The sequence below is a fragment of the Plasmodium gallinaceum genome (assembly GCF_900005855.1).
Source record: "Plasmodium gallinaceum strain 8A genome assembly, contig: PGAL8A_v1_10, whole genome shotgun sequence".
Taxonomy (NCBI): domain Eukaryota; phylum Apicomplexa; class Aconoidasida; order Haemosporida; family Plasmodiidae; genus Plasmodium; species Plasmodium gallinaceum.
The window spans coordinates 174,967-197,282 of record NW_021628239.1 but is presented as its reverse complement, the minus strand read 5'-3'; the positions used below and the strand labels follow the sequence as shown (position 1 = coordinate 197,282).

General features: G+C 18.3%; 3 protein-coding genes across 3 annotated transcripts; 2 read left to right on the top strand and 1 right to left on the bottom strand.

Annotated features, from left to right (window-relative positions):
• PGAL8A_00004600 (conserved Plasmodium membrane protein, unknown function) lies at positions 1 to 1,974 on the top strand (the record flags this gene model as incomplete). Its single annotated transcript, XM_028671440.1, has 3 exons — positions 1 to 1,439; positions 1,521 to 1,664; positions 1,743 to 1,974. Coding segments are annotated over 3 exons (1,815 nt in total), but the record flags the coding sequence as incomplete, so codon positions are not given.
• Positions 1,975 to 2,765: 791 nt separating this feature from the next.
• On the bottom strand, positions 2,766 to 8,105 carry PGAL8A_00004500 (conserved Plasmodium protein, unknown function; the record flags this gene model as incomplete). The annotated part of the gene is made up of 1 exon (XM_028671439.1): positions 2,766 to 8,105. One exon carries the CDS (start codon positions 8,103 to 8,105, stop codon positions 2,766 to 2,768), a length of 5,340 nt encoding a protein of 1,779 aa, XP_028528091.1.
• Positions 8,106 to 10,550: 2,445 nt separating this feature from the next.
• PGAL8A_00004400 (conserved Plasmodium protein, unknown function) lies at positions 10,551 to 21,842 on the top strand (the record flags this gene model as incomplete). Its single annotated transcript, XM_028671438.1, has 1 exon — positions 10,551 to 21,842. One exon carries the CDS (start codon positions 10,551 to 10,553, stop codon positions 21,840 to 21,842), a length of 11,292 nt encoding a protein of 3,763 aa, XP_028528090.1.
• Between the last annotated feature and the right edge of the window lie 474 nt (positions 21,843 to 22,316).

Below are 22,316 nucleotides of genomic sequence, written 5' to 3'. Positions count from 1 at the left end.
AAAAACAATGAAAAAAAGAAAAAAAAAAAAAAAGATGACTCTTTAGACGATAAAAAATTTAGTGAAGTGTATAATTCTATTTATGAAAATTTAAAAAAAAAAAAAGAAATTAAACAAAACATTGAAGTTAATTATTCAAATAAAAATGAATATTATGAAATTAATTACACTTCTTCTGACAATGTAAATTCTATATCAAGTGTTGAAGATGATTCTCTTTTTAATGAAGATATTTTAAAAAAATACATTATAGGACAAGTATTAAATATAATTAGAACGTCATTTCATTGGGTTATAACATCATTTTTTTTAATTTTTTTATTTGTTCATTTTTCAGTGTTTTATGTATACAGATTAGTTTCATTTTTAACATTATTTCTGTTTACTCCTATCTCTATATATTTAGTAAAAAAAAAAAGTATCAAATTTTTCTTAATTTTAACCAATACTGTTAGATTATTTATATGGGGAATATTTATACCTTTATTATATTATTTTTATAGTGATCAAATAAAAAAATATTATATAAATAGGGTTTATGAATTAATCTTTATCTTTTTATTAATAATTGATAATATACAAATAAATATATCTAATTTAATTGATATTGACAATAATGGAATAGATTTTTTATCAAAAAAATATGATTTAAAAATTAATGAAAAGGCCAAAAGAAAATTTCTAACATTACATCAATTTTTTTTTGATATATCATTTATTATTATTAATCCTCTACTTATATTTGTTATTTATATATTTAGTAACTTTTTTAATGAAATATATTATAGAGATGTATTTATATATTTCTCTTCTTTTATATTTTCATTTATTACTATAATAACTTTAATTATCTATAGTATTGGATTAAAAAAAAAGAAAATTACTACAAATAAGAATAACGATAGCAATATTGATAAATTCAGATATCATAATTCAAGAGAAAGTATTGAGAATATGGATTATATTAAAAAATATAATAATGAAAATGATTTTGAAGAGTATTATGAAAGGCAAAAATATAATGATGAAAAATATACTAGTTATAAAAATTCTTCTAATGTATATAATAATAAAAAAAAAAAATACATAAAAGAAAAGACAAGTGTAGAATTTGATGATTATATTAGTGAAGAAATTTCATTGAAAGATCAATATAAAAAACAATTTTCGGAATTAATTAATAACTTTTATAGGATTAAAGGAGAGAAAAAAATAATATTTTATATAACTATGTTGTCATATCTAAATAGTGTAGAAGATATTATGGTATTAATGCTTATTCCTTTAACTTCTATATATGTATCAGAATTTTTTAACATAAATAATATATTCTCTCAAATTTTAATTGCTGTTATATTGATATCATTAACAAAATGTTTTGAAAATATATCATATTATTCAAACAAAAAAAATATTATAGCATTAAAGGATATTTTCATGTAATTAAAATATATCTTTTTTTTAACACTATATATATATATATATTTATATATATTTTTTTTTTTTTTTTTTTTTTTCAGAGGAATTATTTTATCAGGAATTTCTTTATTATTTTATTTTTTCCCATTTTTAATGTTAAATCATTTGAATATATACAGCTTTTTAATATTTTATATAATTTGTTGTTTATTCTACTTCTTTTTCTCAACCAATTTAAAGACAAAGTAATGTTTAAAATTAGAAAAAGTTTGCATAATATTATTTTTAATTTGTTTTGATAATATTTATTATTTTTTTCTCAGGTTATCTCTAAATTTACAGAAAAGTGTGAAAGAAATAAAATCAGATATTTATAATTTTGTTGGTCTTTTTATGTCTTTTATCAATTTATTGTTTGTCTTTTTAATATCATTTTTTTTATCTATATTGGATAACTTTGTTATAAATTATGTATTTATATGTACTTTTTTAATTTTACTTTTAGTTTTCTTTTATATATGGGCATTTTTTATCATAAAGAAAGAAAGTAATTAAAATTAATAATTTTATATTTATTATTTCATACTTTTGATGTACATTTTAATATTTTCAATTGTGATAATTTTATTTTATTAATAATTTTTTTGTTTTTTTTTTTGATAATTATCTAAATTCATCGAATGCTTTATTTTGAAGTGTTCTTTTCTCTATTAAAATGAAAAAATATAATGAAGAAAATTATTTTCAGTATGTGCTATTTACATACATAAATTTTTTTATATGAGTAGTTCTCTTAGAAAATGTTTCTATCTTCGTTTTTAATGAAATTATTTTTATTCATTTTTTCTTCGTCCATCCTGCTTAAACAAAATTTCTTATATATATATATATATATCATTGTAATTTTTTTTTTTTTTTTTTTAAATAAATCCTCAAGTAATAATTATTTTATTTATTTATTTATTAATACTATTTTATTTTTCTTTCATTTTATTTTATTTTAAATTTTTTTATTTGAAGCAAATTTTAAATTTTTTTAAAATTTATTATTATTATTATTATTACGTATATATAACTTTTAAAAATGAGTATAAAAGCTACTTTTGCATTTTAAAAATAATTTAAAAAAAATACATCTACACACGTAAAATATTAAGTTTTATTTTCTTGTTATATTCATAATATATACAAAAAAAAAAAAAAAAAATATATATATATATATATATATATATATATATATATATATATATATATCCGGATATTACATAATAAATAATAGTAAACAAAAGAAATATTTTAAGAAAAAATACAAAAAAAAAAAAAAACACAATTTTTTTTTATTAATTTTATTTTTTTGATCTTTTTGAATTAATTAATTCTATTTCTTCATTTGAAAAATTAAATGAATTATAAATAACTGAAACATAATCATCAATTTGGATACGAGTTGGTATTTGTGAAATAAAATTTAAAAGAATGTTTTTTTGATACATAATATGTTCATAATTTCCATTTATAGATTCATAATTTTTTATTTGATTTTTTAATGTATTAATCTCTTCTAACAGACTTCTTTTACTTTCCTTTTCTTCATTTATAATATATTCGTATGTCTCTAATTTTTTTATTATCTTTTTGTATTCATTTGGATATATTGGTATGTTTACATTATTACTACCTTTACATTTTTCACATAAATGTATTTCTTTTAATTGCTCGTAATTACTACTGTTCTTCAAAGATTCTGTTTCAATATCTTCCGATTCATTTTTTTTTTTTATTTTATTCACATTATCTTTAAATTCAGTAGTTTCGTATGAATTTTCTAAATTTTCAATAGTTTGTCTTTTTTCTTCATTTGAAAAAGTTAATTTTTCTATTTTATAAAGTAATGATTCGATTTGTTCTTGTAATAATTTTTCCTTATTATTAAATATCTCCTTCATTTCGTTTATTTTTTTTTGAATTTCTTGATCACATGTCTCTTTATATTTTTTTTCTAACTCCAATTTTTCTTTTTTAATTTTCTTTTTTAAATCCAATATACCTACATTTTGTTGATCTCTTATATTTTTTTCTTTACATATTTCTAATTCAAGCATTTTGCATTTTTCATTAACAATAGATATCTCTTTCTTATATGTTTCAATATCTTCTTCATATTTCAAGATAGTATTGTTTAATTCTTGAATTAAGCAATTTTTTTCTTCAATTATTTTATAATTTTCATTATCTTCATTAATTAAATTATTTACTTTAATTTTATATTCATTATATTCTTTCTCAATTTCTAATTTTTCTTCTTTTATTTTCTTTATATTTAAATCTTCCATTTTTTTATATTCACTCAGTTCATTTTTATATTTCTCTTGTATGCATATAGGTTTTTTAATTTTATTATATTTTGAGTCAAAAATATCTTCAGGTAATATAAAAAACTCATCATTTTTTTTAAAGCATACTAAGATATTATTATCAGTTGAAATGGAAAACAAAACATCATTTTCATTTAAGTTATAATCTAATGCCTCTTCTTTTTTATTCTTTTCTAATATACTGATTTCCCCTTCTTTTTGTTTTATTTGCATTTTGAGAATATTATTTTCTTTTTCAATTTTCTTTATTTCTTCCATATGTAATATTATTTCTTTTTGTAATTTTGTGTTTATATCGTTTAATGATTCATTTTTTTTAACTAAATCTATTTGTATTTCATTTTGTTTCTCTAATGAGTTTTTATAAATATTTATTTCATTACAATATTTTATATTACATTTTTCTATTTCTTCTTTTTTTTTAATCTCATTTATATATATTGCAATTTCTTTTTCTTTATTTTCACATTTTATCTTTAATTCTTCTAGTTCTTTTTTGTTGTTTAACGTGTATACTTTAAATTTAGCTAGTAAATGAATTTTTTCCTTTTTCATATTTTCTATAGTATTTTTTAATTCTTTTATTTCATTTAATAATTCTGTACATTCATAATTTAATTGAGAAATGTTATCATTTCTTTTGTTATTATTGTCGCAATTATTGCTATTTACATCATTATAATTATTAACGTTAATATGATTGTTCATGTTAATATCGTAGTTTACATTTTTATTATTACTACCAATTATACTATTATCATTATGTACGTTATTAATTCTATTTAGGTTATAAATACTTTTACAAATATCATTATTACTAGGATCGCTGTTTTTGCTATTAAAAGTATAATCAATATTATTATTGTCATTAGAAGAATTAATATTACTGTTAGAAGAATGAATTTTATTACCGTCAATAGAATCTATATTGCTATTTACATGAGCAGAGTTATGCTTATAATTGTTACTAGAAGAACTATTATTATTTGAAAAATTATTATTTTTATTATTATCAAAATCATTATTATTATTAACGTAAGAATCATTATTCTTATTACTATCACAATCATTATTTTTATTGTTATCATAGTCATTATTATTATTAACATAAGGATCACTATTCTTATTACTATCAGAATCACTGTTTTTATTGTTATCATCATTATTATTATTTTTATTATCATAATCAATTTTATCATTATTATTAACATCAAAGTCACCATTCTTCTTATTATCATAATCATTATTGCTATCGGAATCATTGTTTTTATTGTTATCAGAATCAACATTAATTAGATTATCATATTCCTTATTCTGATTATTATCAGAATCAACATTAATTAGATTATCATATTCCTTATTCTGATTATTATCAGAATCATTATTACTATTATTATTAGAATCATTATTACTATTATTATCAGAATCATTATTACTATTATTATCAGAATCATTATTACTATTATTATCAGAATCATTATTACTGTTATTATTAGAATCATTATTACTATTATTATTATATGAATTATTATAACCATTATTATCAAAATCATTATTTTTATTATTACCAGAATAATTATTATTATCACCAGGATCCTTATAGCTATTATTATTATAAGAATTATTATTATTATTATTTACATTATTATTTGAGTTGTTCTTTTTAATATTTTTATTATTATTACTATTATATATATTATTAGTAGTAGTAGTAGTACTATTTTTATTAATGTTATCATTAATATCTATATTATAATTGTTATTAGAAACATTATGAACTTCATTGTTATTAACATATAAATCAGTATATAAATTATGTGAACTACTTTTTTTTTTCTTTCCTTTATAATTAAAATTTTCATAATTTTCTTTTTCATTAATATCTAAAATGTTCTTTAGTGAATTTTTTTCATTACTTATTTCATTATTTACTTTTTCTTCTTTAAAGTCAATGAAATATTTCAATTTATTTTCAATATCAAAATTTTCTTTCTTCAAATTTCTATTTTTCTCATTTTTATTCTCTTTATCACAAATATTTTTCATATCCTCACCATTTTTCTTTGTTTCAACATTCTCACCTTTATGTTCACGATTAAAATTATTTTCATTCTCGAAATCTTTATATTCACATTTATTTTCACAGGAATAATTTTCATTTTTATATTCATTATCATTTTTATTATTATAATTGATTTCACTTTCTTTTTTATTTTTATTTTCATCATCTATTTTACAATTGATAAAATCATTAGATTTTTCAATAATTTGATCTATATCAAATCTATCCCTTAACTGATTGTTCCCTTTTTCTTTAAGTGCTTGTGTATTTTCATTTAATGAACTTGTTCTAGATTTTATTTCGTTTTCTTTCATTTGTTTATCTCTGCTTTTATTATCTTTTACATTTTTTATATTAATATGTAAATCAAATTTATTATTTAACAAATTACTATTCATACTTAAATTTGTGGAAAGAGAACTTCTTCTCTTAAGAATTTTTTTTTGTTTTAATTTTTTTTTAACTTCATTATTTGCATTTGATTGATTTCCCTTTATGTTACAACATAAACTTTTTTCATTTCCAGAACCGTTATTATTATTCACACTTTTTTCTGATTTTGCATAATATCCTAATGAGCTATTATCACTATTTATTGAACTCTTTTCAAAATACGCTAAAGACTTTTTATATTGAATAAATACATCTTTTAAATTTTCACTTTTGTCATTATATTCATCAGAATTATTTGATATATAATCATAATTTTCTTCGTTTGTATCAATGTAATTACTGTCATTTTGGTTATCTTGAAAATCATAAATATGAAATTTACTTTTTTTTATATCATTATTATCTTCTTCATTATAATAATTTTTTCTATTGGAACCTGCTTCTGATATAATTTCATTCCCATTAATAGATTTATCAAGCTTTTCGGAACTATAATTATTATTTTCCACGTTAAAATTATAGGTTATATTCCTTTCACAATCACTCAATTCATCTCCTTTATAACCTTTTTCTTTTTTAATGTTATTTTTATGAATTTCATATATTTTATTGTTTTTAAAATCCGTTTCAGTATTTTCAGAAGAACATGAAAAATTATTATCTTTCTTATTTTTTTTCTTTTTTTTCTTTAACTTCTTATAATTCTTCCCTTCGTCGTCTTTAACAATGTCTTTTATTTTTGAATGGTTATCATTACTGGTAAAATCATTACTATTATTTAATAATCTTTTTTCAATTTTGCAATTTCTAACACTATGTAAATCATGAATATTACTAATATATTCTTTATCTTCAATATATTCACGATTTTCTAGTTGATTGAGACTTTCAACAAATTTATTATTTTTTAAATTGTTATTTAAATACTCAAGAATTGAATTTTTTTCGTTTATAAAATTATTCATATTTTTCTTTTCATTATTTTCCTCATTAAAACTCAAAGAGTTACTGGAATTACTTAAAACTCCAAGGTCAATTTTTTTTAGAACTTTTCCTTCTTCATAATAAGTATTACAATTCTTTATATTCTCGAAACTATATTCACCTTCATTAACACAATTAATTCTTTTGTTATCAAAACTATTATGCGTACTGATTTTATTTTTAGAATTTACACTTTTATCTTCATTACTAAAACAATTAATTAAATCATTATAATATAAATTATTATTTTTTATATTTTTATGATTTATATAGGTTTCATCAAATGTATTGGAATAATTGTTATTCTGTTCTAAGTTTTTTTTTTCATCTGTGTTATCGTTATAACTTAAATTATCAATCAGAAAACCTTCACTGTTATTAGTATAACAATTTTTTGTTAATATATTTTTTTGTTCATTATTATTTTTAATGGATATTTTTTTTTCATCATCTGAGTTGTCTGTATAATTAATTAAAGTGCTTTGTGACCTATTATAGCTATCATTTAAAAAGCTATCATAACTTACTTCAATAAAATCAGAATTATTTTTCTTATTGTAATTATAAATATTATTCTCTTCATCTTCTTTTGATATATAATCACATAAATTTTCTATGTTGTTATTTGTATTATGACTTTTCAAATTACTTTTATTTTCTTGTAAAGGATATTCATCTTTTTTGTAATTATTGAATAAGCTACTTGGTATATTGAATAAATCATTCTCTTTTAGTAGGACTTGCTCGTTTGAATTATTAATCATAATTTTTTGAACGTTATTTATTTCTACATTACTACGACAACTTAAAAACAAATTATTGTTTTCAGTGATGCCTCTCCCGTATGTTTCATTTTCTTCGAAATAATTCATTATTAAAATTTATGTGAATGATTCTTGAATAAATATATGGTTACTATCTTATCCAGCTTTTTCTTATCAATTTTTTTTTATTATTTGTTTATGAAATTATGCGATAAAAAGAAAAAGATAATACATGAATTTAATTATAAAAAATTATGCTTTAAATGTATTTCGATAAAAATTTTTTATATGAAGCTAATAATCATACCTTATAATACATAAAAAAAAAAATTTTTTTATTATAGATTTAATTTTTTATTTTACTTTTTTTTGGAGGGTAAAAATTTATGCATAAGTTTATTAAAAGTATAAAATAAATTTCTTTTATATTTCTAAATATGTTAAAAGGGATAAATTAATAACAAAGGTGAGACACATTTTGCTTATGCTTATTTTTTATAAAAACAATTTTTGAGAGATCCTTATTTTTTAAAAATTTATTTTTATATTAATAAAATCTAAAAAAAAAAAATAATTTAAAAAAAAATATATTTTTGCAAAATACATTTTGTGCCATGAGTTATTATAAAACAAAATAAAAAAAAAATATATTAAAATGCAATACAAAAATTTTATAAGAAAAAATAAAAGTTTGATAAAAAAATAATCTTATACGAAAAAAAAAACTAACACAGAAAAAATAGTTTGATTTAAAAACAGATAAAATCTATATATATTTAGAAAAGCTTATAACATACAAAAAATTATATATTATGTTAAAAACAACCACAATTATTCTTTGAAAAATTAAGGAATATAATGTAAAGAAATACAATGAAAATAGGTTTAATTTATTTTTATAATCTTAATTATGTATTTTAAATATATATCCTTTAAAAAATATGAACAATATAGCTTTATTGAATATAAAAAACACTTATATGTAAGTATAGCTATGTGCACACACAAAAAATGAAAGAAAAAATGTATATATGCATATATCAATATATTTAAAAAAAAATAAAAAAAAATTACTGCAAATATATGAATAGTTCATAAAATTAATTTATAAATATTCCCATAAAGATAAAAATTATTGCTAAGAAAAAAAAGAATACAAAAGGTGCGCAGAAGTGTGCAAATAATATCAATATCAAAGAGAATAAAATAAATAAGTTGTTAAAACATTACTTGAATTTTCCTCTTATTAATATAAAAAAAAAAAATATATTTTATTAAAAAAAAATTATTTATTATTTGAGTTTTTTGATACATAATTTTTGTGATTTCTTTTTGAATTTTTGATAACTTTTAAAGGTAATTATCCTATTATACTTTAACTATTATATTTATGTTAATTCGTTAAAGAATAACTTTAATCTTTAAAATTAGCATATTTTCTTTTTGACAGAAATTATAAAAATAAATATTTATCTCTAACATTTTCTAAGTATAAAAAAAAAAAGAAAAAAAAAGGTAGAAGATAACATGGATAATTTAATTTTTATAGAGCATACCTTTTATTATAGAATTATTATTATTTTTTTTTTAAATATTTTAAACAAAAAAAAAATATGTATTATATGGTGAAGGGAATACATTATGAGATCATAAGAATAATTTAACTCCAAATTTTCGATAAATGTAATCTTTTATCTAAGAATATTTGAAACTTTTGCTTTTTTCTTGAAATCTTAAGAACCAATTTAATTTTGTGTGCATCTACTTTTTATAGTTATAAGTAGTTTATTACTACTATGTAAAAAGGAAAAGAGATTTTTAAAAATAATATAAAAAAAAATTCTTATTTATATTAATGAATATCATATGTGTGATAAAAATGTTTTCTAAAAGGTTATTTTTTTATAACAGAAAAATACTTAAGATTCTCTTGAAATACTTCTGCGTAAGGTGCTTTATCATTGGATTCATAAATTGACTCTTTAAAAAAATATATTTTATGTTCTACGTAGGGGTTTTGCACATAGAGACAAATGAATATATTATTTTTCATTTATTTAATTCTCTTAATTACATTTTGTTTTATTTTATTTTAATTTATTTTTTAAAGAATATTTTTGTTTATATTTACATTAGTAAAGATACCTATTAAAAAAAATATAAAAAAGACATAGTAATATTAGTTATAAAAAATGAAAAAAAATGTAAATAGTCTTTTAAGTATTTTTTTATTGTATTTATGATATTAAAATAAGCAGAAGAGTTTTTTATATATTTTAATTGTCCTATTTCCATATTAACATAAAAGGATACATGTGCATATCATACTTTATATATCCTATATTTTAAAATAAATTAAGAATATTAATCATATTCTATCTTCCTTTATTTTAAATGAATTTTATTATGATTCTATTTTATTTTATTCTCTTTTTTTTTTTTTTTTTTTTTTTTTTTTTTGTTAATTCATTTACATTATAAAGGTTTTCATTTTTTATAAGATATGATGTTTGTCCCTATTTCTTTTAAAATAATTTAATATTTCTTTATATAATGAACAATAATATATATAATTATAATATGAGCAAAGGAATAGCAAAAAATTATTTTCGAAGTGAAAATTTATGTAATGAAATTAATTATGAAAACAATAATAGAAGTTATTATTTGAATCCATTAAACAATTTTTATGCTCCTTCATATATAGATAATAATACAGAAAATAATGAATATAGCCGAAGAAATTTGAATTTTTATAATATATATGATTACCCAATAGATAGTTGTTTATCTAATTCAAAAATTAATTTATTAAATAATAACATAATATATCAAAAAGAAAATTCATGCCAAGAAAATAATTTAAATTATTCAAAAAATTTTTTTGAAAGATATTCAACAAATAATGTTAATCAAAATTATGATAAAGAATTATGTGTTCAATGTACATGCTTCAATAGAAACCCATCCGAAATAAATAGTCTTGATGAAAATATAAAAAATGTTCTTGATAGAAATATACTTAATAAATCTTCTGCACTTTCAAATTATAACATATATCCATTGAATTCAAATAATAATATGAACATTTTATATCATGCAAAAAATAATATTTGTTCTTTACATCAATGTGTAGATACGCATTTTAGCGCAAATATGAATAATGCACTTTTGAATTTAAATTCATTAAATAATTGTAAGAAAAATACAAATATAACATATAATGAAAATAAAAATTTAAATCATAATTTAAATCAAAGTTTGAATCAAGATTTAAGTCAAAATTTAAACCAAAGTTTAAATAATAGTTTAAGTCAATGTTTAAATCGAAATTCAAATAAAATTTTAAATCATGATTTAAGCCAAAATTTAAATAATAATTTAAATCAAATAATTAATCAAAATAGTAATAAAATTTTAAATCAAACGAATAATCAGATTTTACATCAAAATAACAATCAAATTTTAAATCAAATTAATAATCAAATTTTAAATCAAAATAAAAATCAAATTTTAAATCAAAATAACCAAAATTTTAATCAAAATATTAATCAAATTTTGGCTAACAATTTAAATCATTCTCATAATTTAATTGATAACATAAACAAAAATGTTGATATTAATTCAAACGCTACGTTTAATTCTCTAGATTATATAAAATTGAGCCCATTGAATAATTCTCAAATAAATAATTCTTTAAATCATATTGTAAATGTAAATACATTAAATAATATGAATAATAATAATCCTTTAAATGCAGGTATAAATATGAATATGTCGAACAATGTACAGAACACAATAACTGTTCCATCCAATATAAATGTATCAAATAATTTAAATAATAATGCTGATGTATCATCTAATTTAATGTTAAATTCTCTAAACAATAATGAAAATACACTAAATTTAAATATGTATGAGCAAAATATAAATTTTAGAACTCCTAATATAAATATTAACCCTTTAAATACTTCACAAATAAATAATATGAGAAGAAATATAAATTCCAATTTAAATTTAATAAATTATCCTGAAATAAACATGAAATCAACTACAATGGATGATAAGGATCTTAGTTATTTAGATAATAAAAATTCATATAGTTGTTTAAATGTAAAAAATGAATTAATATCTAATAATTTATATAAAAAGAATATAAGAAATAATTTAAAATTCAATAATAAAAATAATGACATAAATGATCCGTTAAATTCTAATAACCTATATAAAGTAAAATTAAAAAATATTAAAGAAAATAGAGAAAATTTACTCAGTATGAAAATGAAATTTAATAACAATATTGATTATAAAGATGCTTATAATTCAACTGCAAATGACAACAATGATTACTTAGAACACAGAAAATCATGTTATTTTATAAATGCAAATTTAAACAACGAATATGTTGAAGGTAATCAAGAAGATAAAAAAAAAAATTCCTTCAATAAATACTTGAATTTAAAACAAAACAAATTAATTAATAAAAGAAGTTACAATTTATATAAACATCACAAATATGAGTCTCCAAACGACAAAAATTTTGATAGTTTTAATCATCACAGTAATAAAAATTTATTATCAATGAATTTAAATAATAAGGTTAATTATAAAAACAGATGTAATTCAAATAACACATCAACAACAAATAATATTAATGAAAAGGAAAAGTTTAGTGATACTAGTGATGAATCCAACAGAAGTAATTATAAAAATCCAAAATGTTATAATGAAAAAATTATGCCAAACAAAAACTTCAAAAATATCATATTTAGTAATAGTAATAAATCTTCTTCCACTAATAGTGATAAATTAGAAGAAAGTTATGATAAAAAAAAAAAAAAAAGAAAGAATAAAATAAAAGAGAATAAATATATTAATAGATGTTTACATAATTTAAAAGATAAAAAAAAGGAAACACTCAAAGAAAATAATTTTTTATCTTCTATGTGTTCTTCTCATAATTCCGCATCATCATATTCATCTTCTTCTTCTTCATTTTTTACTAATGTATTGGATGAAAAAATGAAAAAAAGAAAAATGAATAGAGAGACATTTAATATGCACATTCCTAAGAAAAAGAAAAGGCCAACAGTTATAGATTTTATAAATGAAAAGTGGAATAGAAGTTCTTTTAAAGAAAATGAAAAAGAAAATAGGAGTAAAAATGAAAGCGAAAATGAAATCAGTAATGACAACGAAAGTGAAAATGATCATAAATACGAAAGAAAATATTATGAATACAGTGATAACAGTTTAAATGATCATGAAAAAAGCTCAAATAAAAGTTATGCAAGTCAAAAAAAAGAAATATATAATCATTTAAGAGTAAGAAAAAAATATGAGAAACTGAGTAAAAGCAATTCACTGTATTCAGATAAAGAAAAGAAATGTGAAAACAAAGGTGGTTATGACTCAAATGAAAATTATTTATCATGTTCAGAAGGAGATGAGAAAAAAGATTACTATGAGAATGACAATGAACAAAGTGAAAAAGAAAAAAGGGCAAAAACAAGTAAACATGAAAAATTAATGAAAAATTATAGATTGAAAGATTCGATATTGCATATGCAGAACAAATTCTCAGGAGATTTATTAAATAAAAGTGAAATAAAATTCAATGAAGAAATAGAGACAAAAAAAAAAAATCACAATATTAAAAGAAGGAAAAACAGTTATAAATTTAAAAGTAATGAATATGAAGAATATACAAAAAAGGAGAATTATTTAAATAAAGATGAATATAAAGATGATCTAAGCAATACAAATGAAGAATTAGATGACAACATAAATTCAAATATATATTATAGTAACAAAGATCATGATATAGTTAATGAACAGACAGATAGAAGCGATTTTGAAATTAGAGAGGAAGAAGAGGAAGAAGATGAGGAAGAAAAAGAGGAAGAGGAAGAAAAGGAGGAAGAAGAAGAGGAAGAAAAAGAGGAAGAAGAAGAGGAAGAAAAAGAAAAAGAAAAAGAGGAAGAAGGAGAAGGAGAAGAAGAAAAAAAAAAAAATACAAAATTACAAGATTTTAGTGAAATTAATGTAAATAATAAATTAACATACCAAAAAAAACAAGGAAAAAGTGATAATTTAAACAGTTTAACTGATAAAAGTATATCTTTAGATGAATCAGGTAGTTGCAGCGAATGTATTAACAGATCAGTTAAAAGTGAAAGCTCATTATCTTCTGAATCCACTGAAAATTCTGAATATTTAATGGAATCTACTTCTGATGAAATCACAAAAACGGAAAGTACAAGTAATAATAGTGATAACTCCTTTTATAATAACAATCAAAGTTGTAATAATAATAGCAATAGTAGTAGTAACAAACGCATTAGTAGTATTAATAATGGTAGTAGTAGTAACAATAAAAATATTATTTATAATGATAGTGTACATAAAGACACTAATTTAAATGAAAATAATAAATGTGCAAACAAAATTCCCTCTAATAATTATTTATTAAAACAAATAAATGATATAAATTTTTTTCCAATTAATATTTACAGCAATAAGGAAAACTTAAACAATCTACCTGTAAATGAAGAACAAGATAATCATTTTTATAAAAATTCCTCAAATAACATAAATTGTTACAAAACAAATGACATGTTAAATGCTAATAATTCTTGTATAATTAAAGACAACAAATATATATATACAAATTTAAGAGATTTAAATTATATTAAAAAACAAGTAATTCTAAATTATTTAAAGGAATATTTCATTAAAAAAAAAATAAATATATATGAATATATAATTCTTCTATCTTATTTATTTTATAAAAAATCAAAATACATGGGATTTAATAAAGTGTACCTATATAATACTATGAAAAATTTATCTCCTTATTTATGGAATTTAAATAGAAAATGTAATGACATAGAAATTAGAAATTTTTCTTATTTTATGAGTAAAATTTTTGTTTTACATGATTATTTTATATTTAGAATAAATATATTTGCATTTAATTGGTTCATTTTATATATATATAAAATTAAATTAAAAAATGTGTCATTTCTGGAAGATATAAATCTTTTAATAAATTTTATGATTGGATTTTTAACAAACAAAAAATTTCTAAATTATTCTATTCTTTTTGTTATTAATGTTGTACTTCAAAAAAATACTGGGAAATCTTTATATATTGGTTTGAATTATAATTATATTTGTTCTTTATATATATCTTTATTTTCTAAAATAATATGTTTATCAAAAAATCATAAAAAATTTTTAAAGGAATTTAAAATTTATCTGAAAAAAAATAGTGCTAAAATAAGTATAAACTTGGGAAAAAATAATGAGATTATTTTAGACAATTTTCAATATATAGAAAAGAAAGAAGAAGAAATTAAAATTATTGAAAATAATAAAAATAGTTTCAAAAAAAAAAATAGCAATACACACTACATAAGTGATAGATTAATTGAGAATAAAGAATCAATAAAAATTGAAAATAGTTCTATAGAAAGTGTAAAAAAGGAAAAATCAATAAGGCAAGATTTAATTATATTATATATATTATATATATCAAGAAATAATTATTCCATATATGTTAATATTTTAAGACATTTTTTTGAAGATATAATTAAATTTAAATTAACATATAATTTTTATAAAATAAAAATTAAAAGTAAATTTTTATATAAAAGGATTATTCGTTGCTTAAAGAATATTAAAATAAACTTAAATAAAATAAATAAAAAAAAAAGAAAAAAAAAAAAAACATCGAAAAATTTAAGTGGATCTAATAAAGATAATTTTTTATATGACGATTATATAAATAAGAATTACTCATTCATTTTTTTATTTATTGCATTACTAATGGAATATATTTCTTTTTCTGTTAATCAAAATGTTTCTTATTATTTTGAAAATGAAGCTTTGAAAAAAACATATGAGTTGTTATTTTCATATATAAAAGAATACAGTGATATTATATATAAATATATGAAATCAATAACACTAGATCAACTAAAAATTTATAAGAATATTTGGTTGCGTAATATTTTTACTATTATAAATTTGAAAAAATTTTATAATTTAGATGGATATTTTAATGAAACTTCTTGCAATGACTTTTTGTTTTCTATTAAAGGTGACCATATAAATGAGAAAATCATACCTGAAGTGAAAACTGAAAAAGAAAAAGACAGCAGTATCATTAAAAGAAAAATAAGTGATAAAATTAATCTAGAAAATGATTTAAGTAGTTCAATGATTTTAGAAAAAAAGAAAAGAATAGATAAAAGTGAAAATATAAATACAGGGGAAATTGTAGGGAATAATGAAAAATTATTAAAGGAAAAACAGATATTCAATAAAACAGTAGAAAATGGAGATATTAATGAAAATAAAATAAAATTTTTAGAAGACATAGAATCATATAATGAGTTAAATGATGAAATAGAAACAGAAGTTAAAAAGTGTGATGAAAATAAATCTAACAAATCAAAGTGTGAAAATACAAATTTCATTAAAAATATCAGTACTTTCCTTAATTTAAATTTTAAAAATAACAGTTTATTATATGACAGGTATAATTCTAACCATAATAATACAAATAATTTAGATTATAAATTAAAAAGTATAACAGAACATAAAATAAATAAATTTCAATTAAACACAACTACGCCTTTAAAAAGCGTTTCTCTTAAAATATATGATGATAATTATTCACTACATACCAAAAAAAAATCAAAAAATTATATAAAAAAAAAAAATAATTTTTTGAACAAAAAATTTATAGAAGTTACTTTTTTAATTTTATGTAAATGCCTAATGTTGTTTAAGTCTAGTATTTTATTTAAAAGCATATTCGATATTTTATTTTTATTTTTTATAAATAAAATCAAAAAAGAGCAGTTAAAACACTTTTTGAGCCAAATATATATAAAAGATAACCATTTACGTAATATAGTAACAACTATATTAGTAAAAAATGATGTAAATAAAAGTTATTCACAAAATATATATTTTATCAATTATTATTTAAAAAGGAAAAAGAATTATGAGGATATTGATATTGATATAAATTTATTAGATATTAACTTAACTGATTTATTTTCATTTTATTTTTCGAAATGTTTAAAAGGAAAAAATATATACAAAAAAGAAAAAAAATATAAATTGAATATTATAAATAATTACTTAAATTTACACATATATATGAAACCTTGTTCATGCATATTTTTATCTTATATAATTTTTTTTTCATTAATTTTTAAAAATTTTAGGATGCATTTTATGCACTTTACTAAGTTTTCGTTTTCTTTGAAAAGAAAAACAAACAGACATAAAAACATAAAAGAAATCAGTTGTAAAACAGTAATGAACACAAATAAAAACATGGGGTTAAAAAATGAATTTCATAATGGAAAGCATATAAGTTATTTGAATATAATAAATAAAGATGTAAATAGATATCAACATTGTGAAGAAAATAAAAAATATCATATTTTTAGTGATTTAAAGAATAAAGAAGACTTTTGTGTTATTTCAAGAAAAGACCCAGAAGAAAATATAAATTTATGTACGAATGATCATATGTTAAAAGATATGGTTAAAAATTTAGAGGAAAACAATATATCTAATCAACAAATTAATCACCTTAAAATAGATAATAATACTAAAAAAATATATAACAATTCAGAAAACATCAATAATATTAAAAATGAGTATATACATGATAAAACTATTTTTTATGAGAGAAACAAGGAAAAATTAATAAAATTAATAAACAAATATCATCTTATTATTTCATATCGCTTTTTAAATTTGTACTTTAATAGTAAAAGAAAATACGCTGATAATAATATCACAGATAATAAAGGTAATATTAATTTAAATAAAAAAGTAGAAAATTTGTTAATAAATGAAGAAAATTTCATTGAAAACCTTCACTTTTTTAAGGAAGAAATAGCTTATCATATTTTATGTAGATTATATGAATGTAAAAAGGAATATAATGTCCACACAGGAAATATTTTTTCTAAAATAGATGGCAATTTATTTAAAAGAGAAATTGACAAAAAAGTAAAAAATAATAGTGATTACAATGAAAAAAAAAAAAAAATATATGATATATATTTAAAAAAAATGAATAATATAATAAAGTGGAGTAAAAACAATATAGATTATAATAATAAAAAAAAAAATACAGTAAAACTTAAATCAAGAAGAAATAAATATACAAATATAATTATAGATATTTACCCATTGATTTTTTTGTCTTTAGTTAAATTATTAAATGCATCAATAATTATTAATGATGACGTTAATAAAAAGTCTTTTGATGTGAAAAACGAAATATTTCCTGTAAATTTATTTATATGTGTAGAACTAAATAAAAAAGAAGAATTTTTGAAAATTCATGAAAAAGAAATAAAAAATTATGAAAAAGAAAAAATGAAATATTTGAATATTAAAAGTTGCTTATGTAATGAGTTTTTTGAAACCAAAAATAAAAGTTTATTTTTAAAAGATTATTTAAATATTAAAAAGGGAATTTATAATAAAGAGAAAAAAAGATATATGTATGAAAAACCTTTAATTTATTATAATGTTGTAAATAGCAGATTACGTTTAAATTTGATTGTAAAATTGTTGTATAAAGAGATAAAAACTGACTTTTTTTTATTTCACGAATATGGTGATAATAAAGTATATATATATAGAAGTTTACTAATTTTATTAATATATAAATACTTATCTTGTGGGTACAACTTATTTTATTTTAAAAAAAAATTTATTTTTTTCTTTATTCAAAGATTATTTCGGTTATTATGTTTTCGTTTAATGTGTTTATTTTTATGCACTGTTCATATAAATAAATTAACTAGTGAAATAATTGTCATTGATGATAATTTTTTAATAGATAAGTATCTTAAATACAAAAGTAAAAAAACTCAAAAAATTAAAAAGAATAAAATTTATCAAAAAAAATCATATAATATGTACAAAAATTATTCAGAAAATTATTATTTTAATTATGATTTTGTTGAAAATTTCAACCATGTATTAAATGAAAAAAAATTGAAAGAGGAAGATGAAGAAGAAGAAGAAGAAGAAGAGGAAGAGGAAGAGGAAGAAGATGAGGAAGAAGATGAAGAAGAGGAAGAAGAGGAAGAAGAATATCATGTATCCTATGATGAAGAAAACTACAATGCAAAAAAGGACGATAAAAAAAGGTATATTGTAAATGGAAAAAGTTTGCACAGAAATTATAATAATTTAGATAAAATCAAAGATAATAGTAATGATGATTCAAATTTAGAAAAAAAAGAAAAAGAGGACAATATGAAAATAAGCGAAACCTCTAAAAAAAAATGTAGTAATTATGAGATTTATGATAATAAATTAAAAAGCGAAATAGAAAGTAAAAATTTCACAAAAGATTCTATGAATTCAGGAGAGGATTATTTTATGGGACAATATGGGAGGAAAAGAAATAATAAAAAAAAAAAAAAAAAAAAAAAGACTTATATATATAAACCATTTATACCTTTTGGAAGTTTGGTTATGACAAAAAAAGAAATACTAAAATTAAACTTATTAGAGAATAATGAATTAAAAAAGGAAAAAATATATATAAGCAAAAATATATTAAATAAGAAGAATAAAATGAGAAATTTAAATACAAAAGATAGTATAAAAATAGATAAAGATACGATACAGTTATCTTTAATATCAATTATAATGCTTTTGAATGTTTTAAGAAAAAACTCCAATTATTCATTAATGATAAATTTCTACATAAATTTATTAATGGATAAATTTTTAGAAAAAAAAAAATATATTCATATAGATGATTGTTATTTAATAAATAGTTACAAGGTTAAATTAATAAATCCTTTACACAATAACCATAAAAAAGAGTTTGTTATAAATGATAACTATTCTATGAAAAAAAAAATGGAAATAATAAATAATGGATATAAATTTTATGCATCTTCATGTAAGTTACAAATATTTGAAATAATATTTTACGAAACATTAAAAGTATATTTAAGCTTCATTAACGGCCGTTACTTGCGCACTTTTATTTCAAAAATTGCACAACTAAATAATATATACACAAATAAAAATGTTCACTTTAAAATTAAAATAAATAGATTGTTATGCAGCAAACTTAATAATCTATTATTAGAACAACTATTGAATATGAAGTTAAACAAAATTGTTTTAAGTAACATAATATCTGCTTGTAAATTTTTTTTTATTTCATTACTTGATGAAAATGAAAATTGCAATTTTTTTCTGAACAATCCAGGTGAAAAATCATTTTTTTTTATAAATTCTAGTAATTTTTTTGGAAATGAAAAAGAAAATGAGATAAAATATATTCAGCACATGAATACTGATAATATTAAATATGAAAAAAAATATGAATTAATTCTTCAAAAAAAAGAAAAATATGAAGAATGTTATGAAATTAAAAAAAATGATAATATACAAAATCATTATTCGTATGATTCTTTTAATAAAACACTATATACAAAAATCTTAAATGTAGGAGAAAGAAATTCTTCTGAGAAAAATAATGAACCTTACATTGAACAAACAAAAAACGAAAATAGGATAAATGATGAAAAAGAAAATAAAATTTTAATGAATACTAAATTAAAAATGGATGAAAATCAAGAAATAGAAAAAAATAATAATCAAAACAAAAAAGAAAGTTATACAAATAATTTAATAAATAAAAATTATATTTTTAATGAGTATGAAAATTATTATACGAAAAATAACAAAAATGATTTATCAATTAATAAAAGCAGTAATTTAAAATATAACGAAGATAAATATATAGATAAGAAAAATAATTCTGATGATTTCAATTGCTTGGATGCTTCATCTGTTAAAAATTCGGATTTTAGTGACATAAAAAGAAGTTATTTAAATATAGATAGCATGAACAGATTTTCACAAAACATTGATGTACTAATGGAAAAAGGTAATAGTAGCAATAATTCAGTTTATAAATATGATAATTCTACTTTAGATATTAACACAATAGTTAAAAGTGAAGAAAAATCTAAAGTAAGAATAATTTATAAAAGAAAATATGATATAAATTTTAATGAATATGATAAAACTAACAAGATGAAAAGTACTATAATATGTATGAAACCAAATGATATAAATAAATTAATTGATTGTTTTCTGAAGTTAAATATAACAATTTTTGAGTGCGCCCAATATATATACAACAATATTTTTAAAAATAAAAAGGAAAAATTATGTGAAGATATAAAACAAGACAAAGATATATATATGTGGTTTCAAAACTCCTTAAATGTTCTAAATATAGAAATATCTGCTCTTGGTCAAATTTATAATAAATTTCAAAACACTACAATATATATTAAAAAAAAAAAAAAATTTGTAAGTCACACTATAAAAATAAACACAAATAAATTAAAAGAAATGGACGAAATAAAGAAATATTTAGAAATGTATTTGTTAGAAACAAAAAATAAATATGAATCAACAAAAATGATCATTGAAAAAAGAGAGAGATTGAATATGTTAGGTTGTAACGAATCTTTAAATGAAAATGGAAACATTAATGAAAAAGAAAAGGAAAGGGAAAACGAAAAGGAAAAGGAAAAGGAAAAGGAAAATGAAAAAGGAAAAGAAATTATGTATGAAGAATTAGTGGATGACTATGATGAACTAAATTCATTTTTAGATTTTAGCTTAGACAAGTCATCTGGTATATTAATAGAAAAAACAAATATTAAAAAAGATCTCCTTAACCCAACAAATAATATTAATCAAATAAATGAATATTTAATAGATGAAGATTGGCTTATGTATATTCGATCATTAATATAATGAATATAATAGCTTTAAAAATATAAACAACATATGCTTATATATTTTTAAGTTAATTATTTTTATAAACATCTATTGTTCTGCCTTATTTTCACATATTTATTCGTTTTATTTTATCTTTCCTTTTTTTTCTTTTTTTTTTTTTTTGAAATGTTTTTGTTATTTTTTGTTGAAATAAAAAAAAATAAGGAAAAACATAATATTATTTATTAATTGTTCTTAAATTAAAATATATATATATTATAAATATTATTGTTCAATTTTAACTTATATGATTTTTAATTTTTTTTTCATAATTTGTGAAATTCTATTTTTTTTATTATTACGTTAAAATAGATTTAGTTTTTCATTAAAATTATTATTTTACATATAACATATATATATATAATTTTTTCGTGATACACATATGTAATACATATATATATATATATATATATATATTTTTTTTTTTTTTTTTTTTTTTTTTTTTTTAAT